Here is an 18,011-nt window from a genome sequence, read left to right on the forward strand (position 1 = left end):
AGAGAAGAGGAGGAGATAATGCTTTATTATTATGCGAAGTTTGGACAACAAGGAGAGTTCTCCCCACCCTCGTTGTTAGTTTTAGTTTACTTTTTTATTCTTTTTCGAAGTGATTATTAAGTTTAAAAAGGTAGTTGTGTCTTTGGTTGATGCCTCGTCATACAATTGCACTGCTCGATCCGATATGTAGTTGTACTAAGCTAAAATATCTATGTTTGTACACGCATACAATTGCACTGCTCGATCGATATGTAGTTGTACTAAGCTAAAATATCTATGTTTGTACACGCATGGTTTCAAGGCAAACTTCGTCACATGATCGTTTTTTGACCCGATCGTGTCTTTGATTCAAGCCATTTGATGTACGTTTACTTCTTGCTATTGTATTGCTCGACTGGCTGTGTAGTTGTTTGAATAGATAGAGGTATTCTGTTTGGTAGCACACATGATCATGCTGCGTAGCAACTTAACCCCGCTCAAGACTATCTCAATGTTCAAACAAGATCAAGAGTGGAGGCAATAATCGGAGATAGTGGGATGTTTGATCGAGCAACTTGAATTTATAAATCAGTCCGCATTTACAATATAATACAGTCAAATACCATTTGTCTCGATAGTTCCACGTGGGTATTGCGGCTATGACACATTGCTTGCTAGGGAGAGATCGTCGTGGGCTCAAAACCGCGTGGTTTGAGTTTACGAGCCTACCCGAATAATTTAGTGTCCCGGCTTCTCTTCGAGGGTGCTCTGGTTTAATAAAATCGGGCATGCGTTTTAATAGTTAAAACCGACATTTTCTGTCTCAAAATTTCAAAAACTCGTGCAGCGCGACTGTTTTTGCAAAGCTGAGCAGCAATCCGCTCGTTCAGTCATGTATGGGGGCGGTATGCTCGTCTCACTCTGCCTTGTGGTTTGTGTGTGTGTGTGAGAGAGAGAGAGAGAGAGAGAGAGAGAGAGAGTCTCGTAGTGGGCTTGGAAATGTTTGTTTGGTTTTTTTCACCGAAATGCTGCATTTTAGAGTGTTTCTAAGCTCTGGGTCGAGCCTGGAGTGTGTTGTAAGCACTTCACTGTTTTCTAAAGTTGAATTGAGAGATAGAGAGAGGGTTATTAACGTCTACTAGGCCAAAATCGATCTGTGAGACAAATGAGCTGCCCTCTGGTTATCCAGAAAATGAGCAAAAGTACAAAAAAAAAAAGGTACAAACTTACTCTAAATTGGAAAGACTACACGTTCAATGAATGAGGGAGGGATGGAGCTCTACGCTTTGGAGGTAAGAAATCTTGCATTTACCAAAGTGTGTGTGTAGGATATCATGCAAGGGTGGGTAGGGGCGAAGAGTCCATGGAGGATGGCAGAATGCCTAGTTCACCAGGCTTGCTGATGGTGTGATCTGATCTTTCCACTAATGCAGCCTTGGGGCATGGTATCCTCATGCTTGTGGTTGCCCTATAAGACTGAACATTGTGTGCCTGTGGTAGTGTGACCCTCTCTCTGGGGGTGAGGTGCAATAATAGTTATGTAAAAGAAATGTGTAAGCTCTGACTATTGTCTTTTGCTAGAGGCTATGTATCTCAAATAGGAAGCCACTTGATTGGTTCTGATGTCTTTACTCCATAGTGCTGGGAGTGTAGTCTGTGCCGAGAACAAAGTAGGATGATGTCTCCACATCCTATCGTAAGCTCTGCATCTGGATACATAGTGCTCCTTACTCTCTACCTCCGCTTGCAAATCTTCTCTTTGTTGGAAATACATCCAGACGGCAATCTCTACTATATGTGATGATACTCTTTAAGCGTTACAATTGCCACTTGTGCATGGTCTAGCACCTATATATCCATGCATCCTAGCCTCTGGATGAAGCCTTTGTCACACATATAAGACATGCTGCATCGACATCCAGACTCCAGAGCCATCACTGGTTAGTGAGATATGGTTGAAATAGTGCTAGAGACTCACTTATGTGCACGTGCACTCAAAAGGCTGCCCCCTAACTTGTAATCTTTTTGGTCACGTTACTCCTATGAAAAGCCACCCATCCTCACCCCCTCGTCCTCATAATCCAAGCACCCAACTAGAGCCCTCTTCAAGCGTTTTTGTGAAGAGATCGCCCTGCCTTTCTTGGTATTTTTCTCAGCCAGATCACCCGCATTCCCTGCAGTTTGCTCTTGGTATTTCTGGCAACCCATTGCCCCCTCCATCTGGCACCCATCTTTGCCAAGGAGTCAAGCTCCTGCTGCCCGTCATTTGCCTCATCTGCTGCAGCGTATTTAGAATTGCTTTGACGTCACGATCTGCTGCATTTTTACATTCCAGATATGCGTTTTTGCAGCAAACATTCAGCCCTTCAATCCTCTCACATCAAGTGTGAAAATCAGCCTTAAACCTAGCCCTCTATGGCCATCAACATCCCCATCAAGCTGGATCATCTGTGCATTAAATCAGCCTCGGAGATGCTTCATCTTGAAGAGTTTCTGGGGTGGTAATCATTCTAAAGTTGAGTCGAATCGTGCGTTGTAACAGACTTGGACATGCCAAGTCAAAATCAATCGCGACAGCACCAAATAACCACTTCAAACAATTCACAGTTCACAATAGATTTGCACTGGCCCGACGGAGTTCCGTGCCTAGAGATATTGGCCCCAAAGACTGTCGCCCCCTTCCTTTCGGTATTTCTTTTTGTATTAATCAATCATCAAAGTACAAGAGAGCGGTTAGGGTTTCACTCTCAGACTTTGCGTCCAGATGCTCTGAGAAGTGAGGTCCTCACCACTAATTTAAAGATTACAAGGGATGCCCAAAAGCAGAGCCCCAAAAGCTTGAAAGCAAAAGCAGATTCTCTCTCTCTCTCTCTCAATGAGAGTCAGTAAAAAGCAAGTTCTCTTTTTCTCTCTTTCTCCCAAATCATAGCAAAAAGCTGAGATTTGTGTCTTTTTTTTTTTTTCACCTTCGTGATTTCCGGAAATTAGTGTTTTTGACAGAAATTAGGGTTTGCAGGAATTTTAGGGTTTTTGGCAGAAATTAGGGTTTCTGCTGTCCGTAGCCATGTCAACACTTTGTGACATACCCCCCTCTTGAAAGCATTGTAATCGACCGCAATTACGCCTGCAAAACCGACAAGCCATAAACCGTCTTAGCAGACACTGACTGTTAGCACCTACGTACTAGGAACATTCAACACACATCTAGCATATGTACAAAATCTATAGTCACATCACACGACATCATAGGACATCACAAGACATCACATGACATTCAACATTCATTCGGATCTTAGAGCATGATTTATCGGCAATGTAGCTAGCAATCACATCTAGGTCCAATCGGGACCTCGTCGATGTCCGATTGACTAACCCCTATTGCAACCATGTCTATTCGAGATCAAGTAGACCAAAATGCTGCAGTCATTTTGTCTATCAGTTCCTGCACTCAAAAGAAGTGAAGAAACAAATCAGTATCATTATCAGGAATTCCATTTCATAAAGTCATCCAACAGAATACTGTCAGCTATCAGTATCCCTGAAGCTCAAAGAGATATCAGTGACTTTAGTATCAAAATCGAGGCATTTGTTGACAAGGGAGCGGAGTGACTCCCCTCTTGTGCATCCCACTGCACCAGATCTCTGGCCAAGCTGAATTCTGGGTTCCGTTTGGAGTAGACTATGTTAAACCAAAACATCGAGGTAAAGTTTCACAATCCGAGGAGTATCTGCTAGGTCCTCCTCCTCCATCCACTTCGCATCAAATGTAGGAAAGTTCTTGAACTTAACCAAGAACCGCCTTCGGACTTTACCTTTCTTCGTATCGTTATGTGCCAAAATCTGTTCAGGAACAAGGATCTCCTCGTTTTCTTCCACTTCGGGTTGCTCATCAGGCTCCCCATCATTAGGCACATCACCCTTAATAGGTTTCAAGAGACTCACATGCAATGCATTGTGAATCCTCCAAGTATCTGGCAGTTTCAATCGGAAGGAGACATCATTTATCTTGTCAGTGATCTGGAAAGGTTCGTAGTATCGCATACTAAGCTTTGGAAAAAGCCTCTCCTTTCCCTTTTTCTTTCGTAGGCGTGCCTTCTCAAAACGTAAGAGCACCCAATCATCCTCCTTCAATTTCAAGTCGTGACGATGGCGATCCGCTGCCTTTTTTCTGTCATTCTTGAGACTCCTGCAAAGTCTCGTGAACCTTGGCAAAAGCCGTATCCAAATCTCGCGAATATTCATCCGCTTCAAATATCTAATCTTTCGTGCTTAGGAAGGATGGAACCTTCGCAGCACTTTCAACAATCTCACATGGCGTCTTCCCCGTCGAAGAGTGTGTTACCAGCGTGTGACTACTATCTATCTTTTTTGTTGATTTCTTTCTTATTATCTATTTACTTTCACTTTTTGGAAACACCCCTCGGGAAATCTAACTGCCCTGCATTGCATAGCTAGTGTGGAACTGTCTAGAGGGAGTCCAGGCCTGAGGGCAAGAGAGCACTAAGGTTGGACAAGGACTATGGTTAGCCAAGTGGGGTCATTGACTAGCCAAAGTGGAATCCTTTGCTACAGAGGCTACATTTCAGTTTTGGATGTGGCCACAGTGTACAAAGAGGGTCAGATGACCTAGAAAGATACAATGGCAGCATCTCCTAAAATTTAGGGAACTGCTATTTTGGGACCTGAAAATGTGTTGACGTCATTACCTCCGGAATGACAAAGGGAACATTTTCTTACTCTGCCGTGAAGTCAACTGGGCAACCGGTTGGGATATTTTTAGGCGGCAACCCCGAAACGGGAAAATGCTTGTAAATGTGCCAAGTGGCACATTCTGGTGCACTTGCCTCATGCAACAAGAAGTGGCGCTGAATTTGAAGAGGGGAGAGCCTCATTTTCAGATTTGTCACAGGTTAAGAGCTATGGAGTGCTTGCTTTCCCTCTTATGCACAGTGCGGTGCCAGGAGTGATGCCTTGCACGCTACGCACTGCCCTCTCTCTCCCCTTTGGCAGTATGTTATGCCCCTCTAGTGGGCTCTTCATTTGACCAATGTACAGTTGTGTGGGTTCATGCGCGATTGCCGAGGCAAGAGCCTCTTGTACAGGTACTGGATTAGCTAGCGGCTAATCCCCCCGCAGGTACAGGTGAATTCGGAGAGGTTTCACGCCAGAAATCTCGTCCGATTCAAAGGGCAAGTAGCCCTACAGGTGCGGGAGCTCGAGGACTTGCTACGGATGCGACCGGCACGCGAAACGGAGCCCGAAACAGTGAATTACAGCCTGCTGTGTATTTTTGCAGGTTTAGGGTTTTGGCCCTAAACGGACCCTAATACCCCCTAGGAGGTTCGGGGACGCAAGGGGACCGCTGTACAGGTGATCTGGCGCATTTTCAGGGCTGAAAACAGAGAATTCAGCGTGCTGCAGATTCTCGCCAGGTTTTGCAAAGTGCCCGTATGCGTCGGGAAACTCAGTCAATGCGTGGGAATACTGACTGTGAAGGGTTCTAGTACAGTTATGCTGTCGAAATCGGGCTGGAACAGTGGAAATTCAGCTGAGTTTGTGCGGGGCAGCTTGTAGGGAACCACAACGTTTATTCCCTCTTTTGAACAATAAAGAAATACCGAAAGGGGCGCCTAAGTTAGGGGCCAATCTGGTGTCGGTCTACTCATACAGGTGCAATCTAGCAGCCTGTATCCCTCTCCCCTTTGTTGTGTCTTGAAAGTACAGGTAAAATAGACGACTAATAATGGGTGAAAGCTAAATCAAGGTTTGAAGTAAAGTCTACCGCCCTTTTTGGATTGAACAGGCCGGTTTCAGAGTGTATCGTGTTATTGTAGGCAAATTCCACCAAAGGTAAGTTCTTTTTCCATTGAGTCTTCTGATCCTAGATACAAGACTTCAATAAATCTAAAATCACTGAATTGGCAATCTCAAATTGCCCGTCAGTCTGCAAGTGGAACGATGACGAGAACTGTATCTGCGTGCCAATGTTCTCCCAAATTGCCTTTCAAAACAAACTCATAAATCTGGGGTCTCTGTCGGAGACAATCGTCTCAGACGTGCTATGTAATCGAAAAATCATCGTGATCTTTCTGTGTTCTCGGGAGATCAAAAATGAAATCCATTTCAATACTTTTCCAGGGGCGGGTGGGTATGGGTAAAGGCTTTAACAATCCTTGTGCCTTATGCCTGTCAAAATTGACCTTCTGGCATACTAAGCAACTGCGCACAAACTCTTCCACATCCTTTTTGAGTCTCGGCCAAAAAGTATCTCTCTACCCCCTTCATGGTGGTAGCAATGCCGCAGTGACTCGTAAAAGGTGGACAATGGCATTCAATCATAACCTTTTCCTTCAACGGTTGTGTAACGCACAACATAGTCTTTTTCATCAAGTAGCCTTCTCGAAGGGAGTATCCAGCTATTGTCTCCCCATCCCGTATCCGTGTGAAAATATCTGCAAAATCTGTATCTATGGCATACTGATCGAACATATCCTCGAAGTTCCTATGATGTATCGCGGAAATAGCCAGATCCAACGGCTTCCGAGACAAAGCATCTGCCACCACTTTCTTCTGTCCCTGCTCATGGACAATCTGGAAGTGAAACTGTGACAAGATGTTCACCCACCGCATCTGCTTTTCCGAAAGCTGCTTCTGTGGCAAGTAGCGCAAACTCTGGTGGTCTGTAAAGACAGTAAAATCCGCTCCGAGTAGGTAATGCCGCCACTGAGTAAGAGCATGGATAACCACCAAAAGCTCTTTCTCATAAATCTGTGTTGTCATCTCTGGCCTAGAGAACAATCGGCTCTCGTAAGCAATGACATGGCCTTCTTGCATCAAGACCGCACCCAGACTACGACCATAAGCATCACAAAATACTTCAAAGGACTTCTGCAAGTCCGACAAAGTCAAATCTCGTCCTGTAGTCAATTTCTCTTTCAATGTCTGAAAGGCAGTCACTTCTATGGATCCCCACGAGAAAGGGACTCCTTTCTGTATCAAGATATGCAAAGGGGAAGCAACCTCTGCAAACTTTCGAATGAACCGTCTGTAGTACGAACACAGTCCCAAGAAGCTTCCAACTTCATGGACATTCTTCAAATCGGGCCAATCACAGATAGTGTGTAACAAACTGCTGACGTGTCAAAGCCTAAAGAATGGAGCCAACTTACAGATGCCGGCCGAGGGGCCTAAACTCTAAGAAGAACAAGCAACAAAAGAAGTGTCACAAAGTGATGACGTGGTTGCCCGAGTGCAGAAAAAACCCTAACCCTAATTTCTGCCAAAAGCCCTAATTGCTGAAACCCTAATTTTGGAAACCCTAACTGCTGAAACCCTAATTCCAGAAACCCTAACTGCTGAAACCCTAATTCTGAAAACCCTAACCCTAAAACATGCAAACCCTAATTTTGGAAACCCTAACACTAAAACTGCAACAGCGTGGCTGATTTCGAAAATTGCGCTGCCATGATGACGTGTCAGGTTGTACGGATTTCCGTGATTTACGCTTGCAGCTTTTGGGATTGTTTTTTGGACCAGAAGCTTTTGAGTTTGAAAGCTTTTTTTTTAATTGCTTTTTGGATCAGAAGCTTTTGATTTTGAAAGCTTTTCATGTAAACTGCTTTTTAGGCCAAGGGCCTTTAAATATGAGGCTAGGGCTCATTCTCTGGCATGCTTCCTGGAGAAGGTGCAGAGTTTGGAGTACTGGCTTGTACTTTGATGATGCAATATAAAGAAATACCGAGAGGGGCGCTAAGGTTTGGGGCCAATACTCTCTGGGGTGGAATTCCGCCACTCCGTGTCGTGTGTCGTCTCTCTCTCTCTCTCTCTCTCTCTCTCAGTTCAGTTGTTATTGAAGTGCCAAGAGTTTGTTCAGTCTGTTCTTTTCTATTGGCACGTGGTGCCCGCCTTATGACAATGGTATCAGAGCATCAGGCGTGTGCTTTTCTAAAAGCATACCGGTCCTACAAAAGAGCAGACAGAGCTATTGGAATTTGATTCGAGGTATCTTCGCCTTCCAACCCGGACTTATTAGCCACTCCCACCCTTACTTCATCGCACATTGGGCGCGCTCCTGTCTTCACCGCTCATGTCTTACAGGGCATAAGCCAATTAAGATCACTTGCAAAGATCCAGATTTGTTTCAAGTCACTGTTTTTCTCAGAAGCAGTGCCATGCAGATGTTGATGTCTACAGCTACCAAGCAACATACTGCAACTACTTGGCAAGCTTTCAAGGATTTTTTTTTTTTTTTTCCCGAAGTTATATGGTTTCTGACATCTTCCTTCGGAGTGCAACTTCTGGCAGAGTGGGGTATCCTGAAATGCTTGCCATGGAAACCCTAGCAGATTATAACTTGAAGTTTCTCGACATCTCCCAGTAGATGTCTCTTCACGAGCAGATGACCTTGGAGGTTTAGTGTGATTGCTATCTCTTGGGACTACCATCGCCGCCAAAGAAACACTGTTTGTCCAAGAGCTGATGGACCATGCTGTGCTTGGCTACGACCTTATGGAAGAAACCTAACCCTAATTTATGGTGCAGGTTTCAAGTTGGAAAGTCAGTCGACTTTTCGAGCTCGACTATGTCGAGATTGCTTTTTAAGTTTGAGTTTTGTTTGATTTTGTTTGGTGATCCTGTTTGGAATTTGTTTGAAATGGATGGTATCTGTTTTGAACTTGTTTTGGTGCCGATTTGAATTGTTTGACTCTGGTTTGATACTGGTTTTAATGATTGGTGATTTCTCCCGGGTGGAGAAGTGAGAAATACTGTTTTGGTATTGTTTGAACCTCGGAACGACGCAGGCCGATGCTTGGGGAGCGTTTGGTTGTATGCTTGTAAAATAATTGTTGTTGTGACTCCTGACCCGGACCTGGATGGTTATGCGGGAGGAGTATTAAGAAGTCTGAGCAGTGGTTATTCTCAGCACCTCCAAACGACGCAGGCTGCGGTCTGGGGGGCGTTTGGTTGTAAAAGGCCTCTATATCTCCCGGCCCGGACCTTTTTAGGTTATGCGGGAGGAGTGATGAGGGAGTCGTTGAATATCTCCCAGCCCGGACCTTGTTAGGTTATGCGGGAGGAGTGTTCATCGGCGGCTTTATGTTTCTATGTCTTGTAACATGCATATGTGAGCATTTGTGTTGCATTGTGATGTGCCAACCACTGAATAGTCCTAATTGGATGAGATTACCTGGGTATGTAATTTTAGTGCATCAAGACACTCGAGGAAGATTAGTACTGTCTGAGTGTGATGGCTAATTTTACTACGTCGGAATATCAAGAGTTCCGATCCGGACGAAAGGAGAAGCTAACTCCTTGATCAAAACAGCCGATAGGAGCAGCTAACTCCTTGATCAAAAGAGCAGAAAGGAGAAGCTAACTCCTTAATAAAAAGAGCAAACTGATTGTTCCTCGGAATGACCCTCGGAAATTTTTGAGCTAACTTGAGTTGTTTTGCAGGTATGCTGTAATCGTGGACGATTACTCTCTTTCAAGAAGGGGAGATGTAACAAACTGCTGACGTGTCAAAGCCTAAAGAATGGAGCCAACTTACAGATGCCGGCCGAGGGGCCTAAACCCTAAGAAGAACAAGCAACAGAAGAAGTGTCACAAAGTGATGACGTGGTTGCCCGAGTGCAGAAAAAACCCTAACCCTAATTTCTGCCAGAAACCCTAATTGCTGAAACCCTAATTCTGGAAACCCTAACTGCTGAAACCCTAATTCCAGAAACCTAACTGCTGAAACCCTAATTCTGAAATCCCTAACCCTAAAACCTACAAACCCTAACCCTAAAACTACAACAGCGTGGCTGATTTCCGAAAATTGCACTGGCATGATGACGTGGCAGGTTGTACGGATTTCCGTGATTTACGCTTGTAGCTTTGGGGATTGTTTTTTGGACCAGAAGCTTTTGAGTTTGAAAGCTTTTTTTTAAATTGCTTTTTGGATCAGAAGCTTTTGATTTTGAAAGCTTTTCATGTAAACTGCTTTTTAGGCCAAGGGCCTTTAAATATGAGGCTAGGGCTCATTCTCTGGCATGCTTCCTGGAGAAGGTGCAGAGTTTGGAGTACCGGCTTGTACTTTGATGATGCAATATAAAGAAATACCGAAAGGGGCGCCAAGGTTTGGGGCCAATACTCTCTGGGGTGGAATTCCACCACTCCGTGTCGCGTGTCGTCTCTCTCTCTCTCTCTCTCTCTCTCTCTCTTAGTTCAGTTGTTATTGAAGTGCTAAGAGTTTGTTCAGTCTGTTCTTTTCTATTGGCACGTGGTGCCCGCCTTGTGACATAGTCTCTATCTTGGCCGGATCCATTTGCACTCCTGTTGCTGAGACAAAGTGTCCCCAAAAGAATGTATCTCTGAAGCATATGATCTCTGTGGTCTGCTTCATTCTTGGAGAAAACAACGATATCATCAAAGAAAGTGCCAACAAATAGCCTGTACTCTTGAAAAATCTTGCCCATCATCCGGTCCAATGTCGCAGGAGCATTGGTTAAGCCAAAAGGCACACCAAAAACTCAAATAACCCAATAGTCGTCCGAAAGGCTGTCTTGTAGACATTTCCCGGCGCTATTCGGATCTGATGATATCCACTCTTCAAGTCAATCCTGCTAAAGCACGAGGATCCCTGTAACCTGTCGAGTATATCATCGATCCTAGGAATCGAAAATCTGTTCTTGATGGTGATTTCGTTGAGAGCGCTATAATCGATATACATTCTCCAAGATACGTCTTTCTTCAAATCCAACAACAGTGGAGAGCAATACGGTGAAGTACTATGCTGGACAAGACCCTTTTCCAAGAGGTCTTTCACTGGGTTCATAATCTTGTCAATCTGTACTCGGCTCACACGATAAGGTGGCCGGTTTGGTGACATGCTTCCAGGTATCATGTCAATGGTCTGATCTTCAGGCCCTCTAAAAAGCAATCGGCACGAGTGTGGAGAAAAATCTTGGCGTTCTTTTGTTCAGGTCAAAACAAATTCAACCTTTATCCATCGTTCAGTTCTCTCCCAAAAGAATGAGTAAAGAAATTGAAGTTCATCAAGTACAATCTCTGCGCCCTTCATTTGTCAAAGTCGCTTTCTCGGTCCGGTAGTCAACCACGACGCAGTTCTGGTGGTACCAAGGGATTCCGAGTAGAACGTCACTCGTGTGCCCTGAACACCCCTGTCATTGCAAACAAAGTTTGCCAATGCTCGGTGTAATGGCAACATCCCATCCGGGTGCCAATCGAACTACCTCCGCCTTTGGCGTTAGTCTGTCGGGTGTAATTCCAAATCGAGCCGCCAATTCCAAGTGAAAAGAAGTTGGCCTTGGCTCCTTCAAAAGAGCTTCTTGATCCTTCACTTTGCCCCAAAAAGCGGCAAAGTTTGTACTTTCATTCATTTGATTCCATGCAAGTCCCACGCCATGTGGTACTAGTTCTGCTTTTCTATCTGCCTTTTCTGCCACGTTCCTCAGCTGCTCTCGAACTCTCATGCCTGTGGTCGTTCTTATCATTCTGTTCTTTCGGTTCCTGTTTAGGGCACTTCGCGGAGATATATCCATGTTCCCCGCATCCAAAGCACTTCCCCTCCCTGATGAAGTGAGCTTTCTCCTGAGGAGTAAGCTTGGGTCGTGCATCCAAGCTTGGGTCATGCATCCTTCTTCTCTGGGTTGCTCTTTTTCCTTCTACTTTCATTCCCAGAAGTCTGTTCGGCTCGTTGTGTCATGGCCTCATCTGTGGGGTAGGTCAGATTGCCAGAGTGAATGGCAAAGCCCCGCTTCGCATGACTCATCAACTCTTGAATAGAAGCTGACTTCTGTTCCAAGCAGTGATCTCGGATCTCTGTAGGTAGACCCAAGGTAAACCGCTCAATCTGTTCTCCGAACGAGTTCTTCTTGAATGAAGAGGCGGGTAGAAAAGAGCTCTAGAATCTTTCACAATAAGCATTGATTGTATCTTTCTTGGTCATCTGAAGATGGTTCCAAGCAGCTCGTATATCTCGTTCATATTCTTGCGTCAACCAAAAAGAAATAAAAAGCTTCTTAAATTTCAGCCATTTAATTGGCGCAGTCTTGTTTAAAAGAAGAGTGGACCACCAAGTACGAGCATTCCCCTTAAAGTAAGAGGTAGCTCTCCGAATCTTGGAGTGCTCTGAATAGCATCCTCCCGCGAAAGCGATGTCAAACTGTTGTATAAAAGACAAAGCCTTTGAAGCATCTGAGTATCTTGAAGAAGTATCAAACTTGATCGAGTGGCCACCTTCCTTAAACTCTCGGACTTTCTTGCTTTTATCTTCGAGAAAGTCATACTGGTTGGCTTTGTAAAAATTCTTCTTGTTCGCATAAAAGTTTCCGTCATCAGAATTTGAGCTGTCTGTAGATGAGTCCTCAGTAGAACTGTCAGTCTCTGGGCGAGATTTAGCCTTCTTTGTCTTTCTCTTGCCCTTTCCGAAGCGTTGCTTCTTGCTTCGCTTTTTACATGTTCTGTCTTCTTCGCTCAAATCTAAAGAGCTAGAAGAATTGTCATCAGAAGAAGAAGAAGAACTGGGTACTCCTTCAAATCGAACACGCTTCTTCTGTTTCTTTGCCTTATCAAAAGTTGACTGACGACCCAAATAACCTGGAAAGTCAGTGCTTTTCTTCTGCTTTTTGCTGTGCTTTTTGGCTTTCTTCTGTGCGTCAAAAAGCTGAGCAATCCGTGCATCAACCACCTCTTCTAGTTCCTTCTCTGAATATTGTTTGGGATTAGAAGGTCTCTTGAAAGCAGATTTTGGGGGTGGTGTAGTGGTTTGCTTTCACTGTGTCACCAGGAGGTGTATTTTTCTTGTTGCCTTTCGTAAATAAGTATTAGATATTTTTATTTATTTTTACTTGTTTTTTCCGGAACCCTTGAAAAGGTGCAAGTGGACATTGCATGGCCAGTGTGAAACGGCTATGGCCGAATAGGTTTCTCACATCGGGAGTCTGGGTTGGTCAGTCTGGGACTGGTCGGGCTAGTTAGCACTGAACTCTGATGAGTATGGAAGCTCGTGTGCGCCAAACTGGAATTTGGGCCACTCATCAAGTCACTGACAACTTTATAAGTTGAAAGGGGCTAGTAAATTAACCCACATTGTAGATGTTGGTCAAATGGTAGTCTTCAATGATGGTCAATGATGGTCAGGAGACCGATAGGGACGCCATGGAAGCATCTCCTAAAATTTAGGAAATTGCTATTTTTGATCGGAAAATGTGTTCGCGTCATTAGCTCCAGAATGTCGTGGGGAACATTTCTTAACTCTACGGCTCAGTCAACTGACGTGTAGATTGAGATCTTTTTAGCCGAGTCTGCCAAAGTCGGAAACTGGGCGACGTGTCGCGCTGTGAGCAAATCAACCACTCTGGGAGAAGGGGGCGAGCTGTTTATGAGCATTTGGGGCGCCATTTTCAGCTTTCAGGTGGATTGTAGCAGGTATAGAAGCTATGGAATGCTTTCCTTGCCCTCTATGCACAATATGGTGACAGGAGTGATGCCCCGCACGCTACATACTGCTCTCTTTCTCCCCTACGTACAGTATGTTATGCCCCACTAGTGGGCTTCTCATTTGACCTATGTACAGCTGTTGGGAAATATGCTTTCATGCCGAGGCAAGAGCCTCTTTGCACAGGAACCGGTGTAGCTAGCTGCTGCACCAAAGCAGGTCCACGAGAGGGTGATAACCTCTCGATTGCGCAGTAAATTCAGCAATGTTTGCTTGCTGTTTTTACTCTGTTTTGTGCCCGGGACTGTTTTGTGCCTGGGATGCTTCCAGAATCAAGGGGCACCAAGCCCAAGGTGCAGGGAACAGTGTAGGGACCGTCGTGTGCCCAAATCAGGTCAAAAACAGGACTGAACCAGAAATTACAGCGACCTGAAATTTATTGTTTTGTGCTTCCGACTGAGGGATAACGCCAGTGGGATAGAGTCCTGAGCTTGGAAACTGACTCGGATTAATTTCGGTACGGTTATGTTGCCGAAATTTTGCCGAATTTGGAGCGTACTAGCTGGATGCAGGTGTTATCTTCTAGGGACTCTCTTTTTGTAATTCCCTCTCTCTAAATTAAAGAAATACCGAAAGGGGCGCCAGTCTTTGGGGCCTACAGGGTGTCGGTCTCGTGTGCGCAGTGACATTCTAGTCGCTGGACGCAACTGTGTTCTCTTCCCTTCTCAGTGCTCTGTGTAAAGTTAACAGGTAATTGAAATAGTACCGCCCTCTACGTTGTATAGGCCGGTTATACACTGTGCATGCACTTCCTGAAAAGAAGTCTTGCTCATATATTTTGCCAATTTCGGATCCTTTGCAAAACTGAGCATCATCTTTGTTGCATCGCCGATCAATTGACGACGCTTCATCTCTCTTTGCTCCGCCTGAGTAGGCCGAGGCGGGCCATACTCTCTGTTTGAATCTTCGTTGTGATCCCAGCCCGCATCTCCAGAAGCAGAGGGAGTCGACTGATCCTTGCGTGAAGCCATAGGTGCCGCGGAAAAAAAATTTGGGGATCAGATTTCCCGTAGAAGAGAAATCGGCCGTGCTCTGATACCATTGTAACAGACTTGGACACTCCAAGTCAAGAATCAATCACGACAGCACCAAATAACCACTTCAAACAATTCACAGTTCACAATAGATTTGCACTGGCCCGACGGAGTTCCGTGCCTAGAGATATTGGCCCCAAAGACTGGCGCCCCTCTCGGTATTTCTTTTTGTATTAATCAATCATCAAAGTATAAGAGAGCGGTGGTTTCACTCTCAGACTCTGCGTCCAGATGCTCTGAGAAGTGAGGCCCTCACCACTAATTTAAAGATTACAAGGGATGCCCAAAAGCAGAGCCCCAAAAGCTTGAAAGCAAAAGCAGATTCTCTCTCTCTCTCTCTCTCATGTATGCCTCGGCCATTTGGGGACCGGGACTGGCAGACTCAGTATGGACACAGATAGAGAGGCCACAGATTATTATGATCTCCAGGATGATTCGCAGCAAGCCATCAGTTCCACACAACATTATTAGAGCTGAGCTGGCTGCACCACCGATGTTGGTAGAGGCACTCTTTCAGACTGTTTGCCTTCTTCGCAGATTCAAAGATATGGATCCAGATAGGATCTCTCATAGAGCCTTCATTGCATCTAGAGAGATGGCACAGGCAGGGGACACTAGCTCATGGTATGCCCAGACAAGAGATTGGCTAGCTCAGCACGGTTTTGATATTGATAGACTACCACCACTCTAGTATGACACCCAGGCCCCGACCTATACCCTCTCACGCTCTAAGCGGAATAGGGTCATCAGACAGGAGATATGGCATACATATATTCAGAGGACATGGCGCAGGCCCACAGACACCCTACCTCCTAAAATGCTATATTACTATGAGCATTTTCTGAGGTTCTCAGAGCAGGGATTCATTGAGATTCCATCATACATGCAAGAGTACATGCCACACCGACTTCGGGTCAACATTGGCCAGCTACAAGTGTCATCACATCAGCTAGAGATTGAGAGTGGCAGAGCCAGAGGCATACCACGAGAGGAGCGTACATGCCGGATTTGCCAGACGGAGGTGGAGAGTGAGGAGCATTTTGTCATGAGATGCCCAGCATATACAGAGCTGAGAGAGAGATATGGCATTGGAGACTCATTACAGCAGCATATGATAGGCCGAGAGCAGAGGAGGTTTGGCCAGTTCCTGGTTGCGGCTTTAGAGGTTCGAGAGCAGTTGTTACAGCCACGCCAGAGTCAGGATAGCAGGACACAGACTACCATCACACAGTTTTTCCGACGAGTAGGACTAGACCCCCCCACACTACCTACACAGAGTAGAGGGCTTACCCTTCTGCAGGCAGAGTCTCAGAGGGCACGTCGGAGACAGAGGCTCCCAGGATACAGGACACATGGGTGTCACCAGAGGGAGATCTCGAGGATACTAACCTTACACCATCAGTATCTAGAGCAGAGTCATGTACCAGCACCAGGAGATCCAGCATTCCAGAGATACCTGAGCAGGCCACCACCGATGTACCACATTCTCTACCCTACATATGTTGCTTGTTTTTAGATACCCTCCCTATCATCTCATGGTGGTATCACCTTGCAGCCCCTAGTTGAGCCTGATGATGCGTGAGCACACCTCGACACGAGGACCCACACTATACATTGTACACCACATGCACCACCCTACCACACCCTCTTGCATAGTATAAGCTCATTTCAGTTTGTACCCTTTTTTTTATTTTCCGATGCCTAGAGCATCAACACATGTATATGATATTGTCTCATAGGTCGAGTTCGGCCTTTCGTAGACGTTAATAAAGCTTTCTTTCTTTCTTTCTTTTGTTTCTCTCTCTCAATGAGAGTCAGTAAAAAGCAAGTTCTCTTTTTCTCTCTCTTTCTCCCAAATCATAGCAAAAAGCTGAGATTTGCGTTGCTAAAAAATTCCATTTTTTTTGTTTCACCTCCGCGATTTCCAAAAATTAGGGTTTTTGGTAGAAATTAGGGTTTGCAGGAATTTTAGGGTTTTTGGCAGAAATTAGGGTTTCTGCTGTCCGTAGCCACGTCATCACTTTGTGACATGCGTTGAGGTATTGCATCTGCGTAAAATGTGTTTATGCAATCTAAAGCAAATACCAAATTGGTAACAGTGTGGGGGGCCCTTGAGAGGGTTGGTTGGACCCCATGAGTGTACAAATCTATGAGAAAGACCTATTAGCTGTGATTCATGCGCTTTCTAGTTGAAACACTACCTATTAGGTGCTGGATTAGTTGTCTAGACAGATCATCAGACCTTGCGATACTTCTTGACGCAGTCAAAGTTATACAAAAAGCACACGCGATGGGCAAACATTCTCTCTATGTTCCACTTTTAGATTCTGCATGTGGAAGGCAAGAAGAATGTTGTGGCTGATGCGTTATCCAAAAAGCCACAAATTTCAGCTGTGTCAATTCCTTATCATCATGAGGTTGATGACATGAAGGAATAGTATGCTACTGATGAAGAGTTTGCAAGGACCTTTGAGTAGTTGCAAGATGGGCAACGCCATGAGCACTACCACCTCAAGGATGGTTTTATGATGATGCATGGCAGATCATGTGTCACTAGGCCATTGCGAAATAAAGTTATAGTAGAAAGCCATGTCCCACCATATGCAGGGAATCATGGTATAGATGTGACAGTGAAAGCAGTCGACACATTCTTTTATTGGCCTACTTTGAGGAGAGATGTAGATGCCTTTGTGCGAGCATGCGTGATTTGCCAAAAGGTCAAATTTGACAGGCAAAAGGCACCAGGGTTGTTACAACAACTGCCTATACCAAATAAACCATGGAAAAGCATTGCTATGGATTTTATCTTTGATCTGCCAAGAACGCCAACAGAGAATGATGGTATATGGACCATTATTTGCAGGTTCAGTAAGCAGGCCCATTTAATTCCTTTCAGGAAGAAGATAAAATCTAACCAGATGGCACGGTTGTTTATGTACAATGTGTTGAAGTACAATGGTATGCCACAGTCTATTGTCAGTGATCGTGATCCTCGTATGACAAGCTTGTTTTGCAGAGGCTTGTTTGAAAACATGGGCACCACGCCCGAGTTTTCCTTCTCATTTCATCCACAAACTAATGGACAGTCAGAAGAGGCTAATTCTACTATCTTAGATTTGTTGAAATTCTATGTGTCAAATAGAGTGAATTGCTAGAGACACCGAATGTATTGCAGCTTTACCTTGAGGCCTTTGGGTTACAACCTACGTATGCCCCAACTCAACGTGTTCGAAAGAGGGGTCATGATGGAGCTACATACGGATTCAGTGCAATAGAAATGAACACTGCTCTACAAATGCTAAGAGTATTATGCTCACTTCTATCGTAGATGAAATGACAAAAGTATGAAGGTTTCATTTAGGCATCTGTATCTATGTTTCATAACCTTTCTAGCGGATACATGTAATGATAAAAGGGTGCTAATCATACTAAATCATCTATGCCATTTATATTTGGCATGCAATCGAGGACGTTTGCGATTTCAAGGGGGTGTA

General features: G+C 44.8%; 1 protein-coding gene across 2 annotated transcripts in view; it reads left to right on the top strand.

Moving 5' to 3' along the window:
- The first annotated feature begins 726 nt into the window (after positions 1–726).
- The window catches only part of ARP4 (actin-related protein 4), a 65,883-nt gene continuing 48,598 nt past the window's right edge, over positions 727–18,011 (top strand). For both annotated transcript variants that reach the window (XM_086490889.1, XM_086490890.1), the window contains exon 1: positions 727–884. In XM_086490889.1, the coding sequence (XP_086347015.1) occupies positions 872–884 (13 nt within the window). In that variant the 5' untranslated portion in view covers positions 727–871. The remainder of the gene's footprint in view (positions 885–18,011) is intronic.

This window comes from Adiantum capillus-veneris, chromosome 19 (assembly GCF_014529385.1).
Source record: "Adiantum capillus-veneris isolate H3 chromosome 19, ASM1452938v2, whole genome shotgun sequence".
Taxonomy (NCBI): Eukaryota; Viridiplantae; Streptophyta; class Polypodiopsida; order Polypodiales; family Pteridaceae; genus Adiantum; species Adiantum capillus-veneris.